The 11,250-nt window shown below is 48.1% G+C and overlaps 2 protein-coding genes across 3 annotated transcripts in view; one reads left to right on the forward strand and one right to left on the reverse strand.

Moving 5' to 3' along the window:
- Positions 1–2,648, reverse strand: part of LOC108802656 (olfactory receptor 5I1-like) — a 13,157-nt gene extending 10,509 nt beyond the window's left edge. Inside the window, exons 1-2 of the mRNA XM_018574514.1 lie at positions 2,501–2,648; positions 79–123 (exon numbers count right to left, since the gene is read on the reverse strand). Coding sequence (XP_018430016.1) covers positions 79–123; positions 2,501–2,648 — 193 coding nt within the window. The remainder of the gene's footprint in view (positions 1–78; positions 124–2,500) is intronic.
- A 7,769-nt stretch (positions 2,649–10,417) lies between these two features.
- Positions 10,418–11,250, forward strand: part of LOC108802658 (neuronal acetylcholine receptor subunit alpha-5) — an 18,017-nt gene continuing 17,184 nt past the window's right edge. Inside the window, exon 1 of one of the 2 annotated variants that reach the window (XM_018574515.1) lies at positions 10,418–10,758. In XM_018574515.1, coding sequence (XP_018430017.1) covers positions 10,692–10,758 — 67 coding nt within the window. In that variant the 5' untranslated portion in view covers positions 10,418–10,691. The remainder of the gene's footprint in view (positions 10,759–11,250) is intronic. The other variant, XM_018574516.1, reaches the window with a different exon arrangement.

Consider the following 11,250-nt stretch of genomic DNA (forward strand, 5'->3'; position numbering starts at 1 on the left):
GCATGCAAACAGGCGTCGGGTGCGCATACGTGTGAAAACGACGATTTCGCCCATTACGCCGCACATGTTACATATCGTCGCGAACGTCGAATGAGCTCTCGAATGAGAGCAATAATTGTAGGGCTATCAATCACTGATAACACTAAACTGATGAGCGGTAAAAGCTTTTAAAGCGTCACCTATGGTCAATTTTGGGCATGATAATTTTTTGCGATTTTGCGGGTGCGCGCAATTTTAAAGCATGACATGTTTGGTGTCTATTTACCCGACGTGACCCCGCTTTTTATATTTTACCAAAAATATGGGTAATAAATGGGTGTGGTTACTGGGGGTGTGGCCACTAAAGGGTGTGGCCACTGAGGGGTGTGGTCACTGAGGGGCGCTGTAAAGCTTTCTCGCACAGGGCGCCTAAAGGCCTAAGGCCGGCCCTGAGTCAATGGCACTGTCTGCAGCCATGCCCCCCGCCCGCAGTGTGATTTCCGGCACCCGGAATGCAGGCACATTAGTGCTTCATTCCGGTCCAGTGCATTCTGCAAAAATACTGCAAGCACTATTTTTGCAGAACGCACTGGACGGGAACGCAATGTGCCTGCATTCCGGGTGCGGGTGATCACACTGCAGACGGGGGCGTGGCTGCAGTGCCATTGACTTCAATGCACCACTATGCCCCCTTCTGCCCCTGAATGCAGGGAGCCAGCCGACTTGCATTCGAGTGCCTTTCAGAAACCGAATGCACTGGAACGCGGAGTTTGTGGTGTGAACCGGCCCTAAAAGGGAGCCAGTAAACTGTGGCAAGGGACAGGCAGATTGTTTCTCTATCCCAAAACTGCCGGCTGAACTGAATGCCCTCTCTGACAGCACACTGGCCACAGGACAAGCCAACAGTTTATATGCGTACTTGACTAGCTCCAGCCAGTAGTCCCGTCTGGACACCTATGCATGACATAGGGATCAATTTTCATGTGAAGGTCAGCACACTATCCAACATAATTCTCTAAAATACAGAATAACATGATTTCCAGGATCTGTTTCCTTTACACTAAAGAACAACTTTAAAGCATCACTTTGGCTGCCACTACTGTTCCTCCTTTTAGAAACCTGAGGATTAAAAGCATATTGCCCATAAAAAAGGATGCTGCCACTTTCTGGAAAGGCAGTTAAGAAGTTATTTCACAGCTGGCCTTTAAAGGGGGCATTGCATGGCAGGTATGGCATATCTGCCATGGTATGGCAGATAAAGACCTGCCATTTTCTCTTTGTATCCGAGAGTCAAAAGGAGTTGCCTGCTAGTAATGGTCCTTCAGCTTTGTGACCTGAATTCCCAGGCTATGAATGAGCTAATGCAACACAGATGCACTTTAAACCCTTGGTGTCTCTGAGGACAGTGGTGCAGGGCTCAAAATTTCATGTCCTGAGCTACTAGCCAGGCCTAAAAGTTACTCGCCACCAGTTGCCCCGACCTAACCCCTACCCTGCCCCGGACTTAACTCCGCCAGGTCAGTAATGTAACGCACAGCGCAGAGGTCAGCGTGACGCACAGCGCAGATGTCAGCGTGACGCACAGCGCAGAGGTCAGAGTGACGCACAGCGCAGATGTCAGCGTGACGCAAAGCGCAGAGGTCAGAGTGACGCACAGCGCAGAGGTCAGAGTGACGCACAGCGCAGAGTGACGCATAGCGCAGAGGTCAGAGTGACGCACAGCGCAGGGTCAGTAGGACGCACTGTGCAGGGTCAGTGTGACGCACAGTGCAGAGGTCAGAGTGACGCACACCGCGCAGAGGTCAGAGTGACGCACACCGCACAGAGGTCAGAGTGACGCACACCGCGCAGAGGTCAGAGTGACGCACACCGCGCAGAGGTCAGAGTGACGCACACTGCGCAGACATCAGATGACGCACGCCACGCAGAGGTCAGTGACGCACAGCATGGAGGTCAGTGTGACGCACAGTGTAAGGAAGAAAGAAAAGGGACTTACAGTGCACTTAGCTGGTATTCAGGTGCCTCTTCTCTCTCCTGGTGGTGGTGGTGGGGGGGTTGGGGGGGAGGTCGGTGCAGAGATCCTCCATGTACCTTCTTTTCCCTGCTAACTTTCTGGATGGCCGGTCTCACCGTCTCTGCAGTCTTCCTCCCAGCCTGGCAGCTGAGGTGGGCGGAGGAAGCTGCAGAAGACAGCGGATGTCATCGAGGAGCGCCGCCGGTGGGACCAGAGATGGGACACTACCGCCACGGCGATCGTTTGCTTGTATCCTCTCTTCTCCTTGTCGGCCGCTCTGTAGCTGTAGCGGCAGATGAGAAGAGAGAACAGAAGTAAGCAATCGCCGCGGCGGTAGTGTCCCATCGCTGGTCCCGCCGGCGGCGCTCCTCGATGAGGTTCCACTCGCCCCCACGCAATTTTCACTCGCCAATTGCGAGGGGGCGAGTGGAAATTTTGAGGCCTGGTGGTGTACTCAGCAATCTCACCCAGCTCTGACTTCTGTGTTTTAGGAGGGGTGAAATGTACCTCTGGAAGCCTGCCCCATGTCCTCCCCATCGCCCACCCCAATCCTCCTCCTCCTTGTACTCCCTAGATTCCTAGAGCTTATCCTCGTCCCATACTCACACAAATACTTGTTGAAGACCCACTGCTGCAGGTGCAGCTGCTGCAGCATGGCCAAAGTTGAGTTCTAGCACATGGGTGTATCGTATATTAGTGAGTGTTTGCATACCCAAAAAGCTGCTGCAACACAAGCTGCATACCAACTGACTAAGTATGATAACCTGAAGTGGCTTCACACTCTTTGGACCTGTCGCAGGACATAATGGCAGTCATGGTACTAAACTATGAATTGCTGCACCACCAGGTTGAGGACACGTGCCAGGTAAGGCACATGTGTGACCTTTCATTGTTGTAGGCAGCAAAAGGTGAACCATATTCTGAAGAAACTTTGCTCTAGTAAGAAGATCCTGATCCACACTTTGTGTTGGAGTTGCTGTGTACTTTTATAAGTCTGTTTGCCGGTCTACACATATGTGTTTCTTCGAACATTTAACAACATGAGCCAATAATATCTCACCTATATGGATACAATTGTGGATATACTGATACTCTTAGAGGCACCCTTGTTTTCTTTTGTATATTCACATATAGTTACATAGTTACATAGTATTTGAGGTTGAATAAAGACATTAGTCCATCAAGTCCAACCTATTAGGATCTCATTCTAGGAGTACCTGTACCCCTGTATATTACGGTCCCTTAAGAAATCGTCCAAAAGTTTCTTGAACAATTCCACATTATTTGCTGAAATCACTGTCTGTGGCAGTGAGTTCCAGACCCTAACTGATCTTACTGTGAAGAACCCCCTTCGCCCCTTGTGCTGGAATTTTTTTTCCACCAATTTTAGGTGGTGGCCTCTAGTTTTTGTAATGGAGTTAATTTTAAACAGTTTATCGCTAATGTTGTACATGGAGATCATATCCCCCCTCAATCTCCTCACCTCCAATGTGAACATGTTTAAATTTAGTAGCCTTGTCTCGTAGCTCTGGTCCTCCATACCCCTAATTAGTTTGGTTGCCCTCCGCTGGACTTTTTCCAACTCAAGGACATCTTTTCTTAGTACTGGTGACCAGAACTGGACCGCGTACTCCAGATGAGGTCGAACCAATGATCTATAAAGTGGCAAAATTATAGACTTGTCCCTGCAATACATCCCCTTTTTAATACAGGACAAGACCCTGCTAGCTTTGTTTACAGCAGCCTGGCACTGCAAACTACCTTTCAGTTTGTGGTCTACAATGACCCCCAAATCCTTCTCCATTTCTGACTTCCCTAGCGGCATACCCATAATTGTATAACCCATTTGTTTATTTTTAATTCCAAAGTGCATTACTTTGCATTTATCGACATTAAACCTCATCTGCCACATTAATGCCCACTCCCCTATTTTATCCAGGTCCTCCTGTAATGTTATAATGTCTAAGTCCGTGTCTATTACCCTCCCAATTTTGGTGTCATCCGCAAACACGGAAATATCGCTGTTAACACCCTCCCCGATACAAATTGTTGAGAAACAAATTTAAAATGGGCAGCCATTTAGCCACTCAGACCATGTAGTACAGTTTACCTGGTTGAGTGCTTTAATGTACTTGAAAGATGAGCATCATGGAGGAAATAAGATGTAAAATTGGTTGTAAAATATTCCCCAGGGCACTATTTTTTGCATAAAAGCCATATTCATGTCATTGGTTATATGTGATCCAGTGCAGATGGTGCTGATGTAGAGGCCAGAAGGAGACTGACAAAAGCCACTAATATATGTTCTGTGACCTTGTCAATTTCCATTTAAATTTAGGTAGCTTGACTCCATGTCAACTTGTACCACCCTGTCAATACTCATGAGAAATGTTAGATGTGTATCAAATATAGTCTGCTTGTCAGGATTCAAATTACTGCGTACTCTGCTGCACAAGGTATAAATTCGAACATCAGCATTTGATTGACAGTGTTCAGTCAAGTAAGCCACAATGTTCTACTAAGCATAAAATGCACGGTATCAGTATTTTCAGCTAAAGAACTGTTATTCACATATATTAGCCAACACATTGTACTGTTGTCTTGATATTCAATTTTTTGCATGATATTTTTCCATGTTTTTTTCATGTACAAAATCTGCAATCTAATGGTAAGTACATGCAAAATAGTCACAACACACACATTACAATCTATTTAGAGTTTACATAAACTCAATCAATAAAATATCATATGAGCTTTAACATGTTCATGTAATAATTTTAAATCTGTAGCTTTTATTAAAATAATGCTGGGTAATCTTGCCATGAAGGTCCTTGTTCTAGACAGAGCATTATAATGTATTGTTTGACTGCTTGGTGTACGAGGGACTACCTCAGGCGGTTAGGCCATCCATTATGATTTCTGAAAACAAGTGGCCATTAAAGTGACACTAAACTCAGGAGTTTCATTCAAGTACCCTAAATATTAATGAAAATATATATTTTTTTGTGTATATCACTCGCCTGTAGATCTGAGTCGGTGCTGACCTTCCTTCTGGAGTGTGGCGACATTTGTTCCCTGTGTGTGTTGTAAACCACTCCAAGCTTAGGGGGACCCCAATGCCAAAAGATAAATGAGTGGGGTCCAAGCAGCAGCCTGGCAAAGCAGTAATGGGGGGAACGAACGTGCACCCCCTCTCCTGCACCATGCCAGGCCGCATGCCCTCAAGATGGGGAGCCCCTGGAAAAGCACGTTGTCCCCATGACGATGAGGACAAGGACCTCTTCCCAACAACTTTGACTGGGTGGTTGTTGGGGTCTGTGGGAATGGGTGGCTTATCTGATTCTGGGTGCCCCCTTTCATAACAGGTCTGACCCGTATGTCAACAAAAGGGTGGAGCGAGTCTTGACATCACGGACTTGTTCTGCCCATTTGTTGACATTCAGGAGCAGAGCTGTCAATGATAGTAGAATGCTATTCAGAAGCAGAGCTATCAGAATGAGTTATTATGATAGCTCTGTTTACGAATCCACATAGCATTCGGGAACAGATCTACTATCATTGACAGCTCTGCTCCCAATTGTAAGCAAATGGGCGGAACAATTCATGTGATGTCACAACTAGCTCCGCCCCTTTGTTGAATTTGTCAAAAAAAGTCTCGCCAAACCCTAGGTTAATGTGACCCAGGCAGATTCATCCATACTACTCAGTGAGTATCAAACAACAATAAAAGTGTGTGTAAATAAATGTAATCAGGGTATTTCCCCCTTATTTACTGTCCTGATGATGACAGTCTCCCGGATGGGAATTGAGGGGAAATTTATAAACAGTAATAAGATTCTCCATGTGATGGAGGTTCTTGCTTTCCGCCACTTTATCCAAAAAGCCACACAAAATGTTTGCTCAGAGTTTTATTTTAACACCTGATACTACTTGCTCAATAGCTATACATCGGGCCACGGCACATTGCCCTCATCGGCTGACCTTGGGGAGTCCCGCGATTATGATGGCCCTCTGCCCTCGACCCTATTCCCGGACACGCCGCGGACGGAGTCCCCGCCCGGCCTCTCAACGGTCCCACACATGCCGGGCCTAGACGTCCAGGATGGGGGCGGCCTAAGCAGCTTGCTGCTGCATCTACCCACCAAGAGTGATCTAGACAACATGGCAGCTTCCATTGTAGCAGCCCTGACAAAGGAAATCCATGACCTCACTCACCGTATCACGGAGGTAGATAGCCCTGTCACATCAGTGGAGACTGCCACAACTTCTTTGTCAGCCAGAATGGATGCCCTAGAAGCGGACGCGCGACTGACGAACACCCGACTGCTATCTATGCACCTGCGCCTGGATGATTCCGAAAATCGGAACCGCAGGAATAACCTGCGCCTGCGGGGCATACCAGAGGCTACGACGGGCATCCACCTCAGAGACACTGTGGCTGCGATCCTCAATGCCCTCCTGGGTAAACCTCATGATGCGGCCCTGGAGCTTGATCGGGTCCATAGGGTCACCAGTGCACGCCCTCCCTCAGTGCACGCCCTCCCTAGAGATGTCCTATGTAGGGTTCATTTTTTTGCAGTCAAGGAAGAAATCATCAGACAGACATGGCGACATGGGCCCTCTGACTTTGACGGTGCCACCATCAGAATCATGCCAGACCTCTCCCGCCATACTCTACGCATGTGACGCGCGGTCCGGCCCCTGCTGGATCTCATCCGCTCTGCATCGGCCACTTACCATTGGGGACACCCATTCCACCTAAGAGTGCGATGAGACGACTCTTCCTTCCAGCTACACTCACCTGATCAACTTCCGGCTCTGTTCCTCTTCCTAGCGGTGGACCCTGTGGACGTTCCTAACTGGCTGGAATTCCCGGACGAATCATCAGAGACGGCTCCACTCCCTCCAAGGACCCTCCGTAGAGCCAGAAGCCAACACCGACCAACGCCAAGGGAGCCGCCGGCACTGCCTCTGGTGGGCCGGGAACCCTGAACTGCCCGCTGTATCCTTCGCTGCTATCACGGCCCCATACCTCCCCCCCGCAGCTACTTACCAAAAGGGACCATGTCACCTCACTATTGTATTTCCGCGCCGTGTGTCCCCCCATTTGCTTCTTCCTCTTTGGTGCACTCTGCTCTCTTTGCCCCCTGCTGGGGGCGGGGTTGGAGTGCCGCGGAGATGGGCGAAGGGCATTGCCGGGCTGAGCAATGACTCATCCTGTGCAATCGATTGCTCCTTGGGTTTTAAGATTATACTGTTATGTTATCGATTTGTTCACTTTTACTTGTCCTGCACAAGTGGTTGCACCTCCCCGAAGTTCTCCTCACTTGCTTAGTCCATTCCACCTTTCCCCAATAGGTGGTACCCTCCCAACCCTGGATCGGAGGGTACAATTCCGCTATTGCTTAGGCTCCAAGCCTACTGTAGAACCCCCCACCTTGGTCTAGGTGCCCTCACCTGACCTCGTTCTCCTTGCTTCACGCTACCTATCTGCCTATTTGCCCCGCCTCTTTTCCTGTCTACGAACCTACTGTAGATTCCCCCTCTCCCCCCTTCCCTCCCTCTCCCCCCCCCCTCTGCTTCTCCTCTCCTCCCCTCTTCCTGACCCCCAGTTTTCTCTTCCCCTCAGGCCACCTCCACCCTAGCAGATATGGGCCCGCTACGTCTCACCACTTTTAATGTCAAAGGGCTTGGCATCCCCGAGAAGAGGTCCAGACTCCTGGTGGATCTGAAGAAAGCGGGTACGCACGTGGCTTTTCTTCAGGAGACACACTTTAAATCGGACACATCTCCCACACTCAGAAATAGAGATTTCCCGACCGCTTACCACTGTCCGTCCCCCATTGCCAGGTCCAGGGGGGTGAGTATTCTCTTATCCAGGTCAGTGGCATGGACGTTTAGAGACCTCAAATGTGACCCGGAGGGTAAGTTTTTGTTCGTAAAGGGTCTTGTGGGCGACACCCTGGTCACCCTGGTTAATTTGTACCTCCCTAACTCAGACCAAGTCTCATTCCTACAACGCACGCTGCCGCTCATGCTTGAGTTTGAGGAAGGTTTGTTGATCGTTGGGGGAGACTTTAACTTTGCAATTGACCCCCTCTTGGATGTGTCGAGAACAGCATCCCACCTTCCCTATTCTTACCTCCGAAAACTCAAGTCTGAGCTGCACCTCCTCCAACTAACAGATGTCTGGCGTATCATGCACCCCCAAGTCAAAGACTTCACGTTTTACTCCTCGGCCCACAACACATATTCCCACCTGGATTACTTCTTCCTTCGACATAGGGACCTCCCCCATGTCCTAAATACATCGATTGGTGATATCTTACTCTCAGACCATGCCCCGGTTCACATGGCCTTGGAACTCCTCCCTTTTGTCCCCAGATGCCCCTCTTGGCGTCTGAACGAATCGCTGTTGCAGGATCCGGAGATCCGATCCGAGCTCGAATCCACCATCCCCTCCTACTTTTCAGAGAACTGCTCTCCGTCTTCAGCACCCTCGGTGGTGTGGGAAGCACACAAATGCGTTGTCAGGGGAGTCTTGATCAGACATGGAGCCCGAAACAAGCGGGAAAGGACTGTTAGGGTAGCCCAGCTGTTCGCCAGACTACACACCTTAGAAGCCGCACATAAAAAATCCTTAGCGATAATTCACCTTCGGGAGTTGGCCTCGCTCAGAACGGAACTCAATGGCCTCCTTATCTCTACTGTACGTCAGGGCCTCTTGAAGGGCCGTCGTACTCTGTACGAGCTCTCCAACAAGCCGGGCAGGACCTTGGCGTCGGCCCTGCGGGGCCCTCGCCAAGCTACCTTTATACCCCACATTACATCCAGCGCGGGAACTAGATTGACATCGTCCGTTGACATGGCTAGGGAATTTCAAAGCTTCTACCGCTCCTTATACAATTTGAGCTCGGGGTCGGGATCATCCCCTACTTCACATGATAGTACTACTTTGATACGCTACATCAGTGAGTCTAGCATGCCCACCCTCCCACCATCAGAGACACCCTAGACACCCTAGAAGGGGTCTTCTTCATACATAGGGAGGTGCAGAACAGATCACTCAAGAGGAATACGATCTAGCACTCAAGCAAGCCAAACCGGGTAAGGCCCCTGGCCCTGATGGTTATACACTACCCTACTACAAAACTTTCTCCAGTCAAATGCTCACTGCCTTTCTATGGTCCTACTCCCCCCCCCAGGATCTGCTATTATACAGTTACCCTTCCCAAAAATAGGGGAGGCATTGGCCTCCCGGACCTGGCCAAATACCACAAGGCAACCCACCTTGCACGTGTTTGGGATTGGTGCTGTCACCGGAAAACCAAGCAGTGGGTGGGTATGGAGGAGGAAGATACTAACCCGGCCCTGGCCGGACTCCCCTGGCTCTCTTCACCTCTGCCGCCCTCCACCCGCTCACATCCCACTATCGCACCCACACTCCAGATCACTTTTTCGTTCCCCTCGCCTTTGACTCCGGTAATTGCCGACCCAGACTTCCCACCTGGTGTTGACAACCCTCGTTTTCGTCGTCTCCGCGAGGCCAATAAGTTTAGACTATGCGACCTCCATCTTGCCGGCCGGTGGCTATCGGTCACAGAACTTAGCAATCTGACAGATCCCCCCCTTGACCACTGGGGTGCCACCCAGCTGAGGCATTTCCTGCTCTCTATACCCCACCACCAATGGATAACCAGGCCTTTCACCCCCTTTGAACAGGTCTGTAAAGATGAGCTGCCCACCCGTCATGCAATTTCCCTCCTGTATTCCCTGCTGATATCCCCCCCCGAATCATATCCGGAATTCGTAGCCAAATGGGAGAGGGATCTGAACACTACCTTCACACCAGCCCAAAAAGACCGCATACTGCATCTAGCCCACCATACCTCTATTGCCTCCAAGACACAAGAGTTGGGGTACAAAATAGTCTCCATAGCTATACATTTCACCATTAGCGTGGAACAAATTTTCATTGAACTGAAATAAGCATGTATGAGATGAAAAAGGTGCGTTGAGGGTATATTCAGTGATTATTTTTAATTTAAAATGCTCAGAGGAACAAAACAAGTTAGGCCTTTATGTTCCGTTACTAACGCAGTTTGCTGTTGTTAAATATGCCCTGTGCTTTGCAGGATTTATTTTGTATTTTTCAGAATGTGTTTACGTACATATAATAGATAGATGTTGTAGATAAAGTGAACCCAAGCGCATCTTCCCTGCAGTATTAATGTGCTAGGTTGTAAAATCAGTCTCCCTCCCATAGCCTTGAAATCTATAGCACGCCAGCCTTGTTAAATATATAGTGCTATTCTTTCTGCTCTACCAAGATTTAAAGCTTGAGAATTAAAAAAATTAAAAAAATGTTCCTCCTGAGCTACCATAGCACAAGCTGAGACCATCTGATCCCATCCCCCTTCATCCTTCTGCATTTATTGACACATAATGAATTTAGCAGAAGGCAGCCACAGCTGGTTTCACTAGCTCATACATGCTAGAGAAAATTATTTTACACTTGTTATCCATAGCAGCATCCTTGCAGTGTGCCTGTGTTTTCTGGCAATGCTGAGTGCATGTTAAAACCGGGGTCTTCTTCATACATAGGGAGGTGCAGAACAGCCACTTTGCACATAAAGAAAAGGGAATTGAACAATCATTTCTGTTCTTCTGTTGCACAAGAGATTTTTCATGTCTGAAGATGATGGTGTGTTCAAAGTGCCTTATGTGGTTGATCTTCAGTTTATTCTACCTGAAAAGAGCCCATGGTAAGTACATGTACGCTTGTGCAAATATCCATATGCTGTGTTATCATTATGGCTAAACCATATGATAGATTTCATATTGACTATTACATCTGTACAGGTTGTTTCTCAGAGCACAGAGGTACAATATTCCAGAATAAATATATATGAAATTAAACCTCATTTTAAGATTGTAAAGGTGAGTTGTTGACAAGGGATAGTGGGGTGGACAGGTTTATTGTATTGACTACTTTCACTGACTTCTCTGGATTTATGTATATATGTAGATTGGTGTGCAAATGTAAATATTTATCAGGTTTTCTAAATGACTAGATGTTAATGTTATTTACATTTTGATAACGCACATGTGGCTAGATCAATTGTTTCAAATAACGACAGTTATTTTTGGCTAGAAGAGATGAAAATAACCGTCACATGGCTGAAAATAATGATTGTGCTGACAATTAATAGACTTGTTGATAGTTGTTGTTAGTGAATTGACATTAGTGTTTATGT

Source organism: Nanorana parkeri, unplaced genomic scaffold (assembly GCF_000935625.1).
Source record: "Nanorana parkeri isolate BGI_ZX_2015 unplaced genomic scaffold, ASM93562v1 scaffold3012, whole genome shotgun sequence".
In the NCBI taxonomy this organism is placed as follows: Eukaryota; Metazoa; Chordata; class Amphibia; order Anura; family Dicroglossidae; genus Nanorana; species Nanorana parkeri.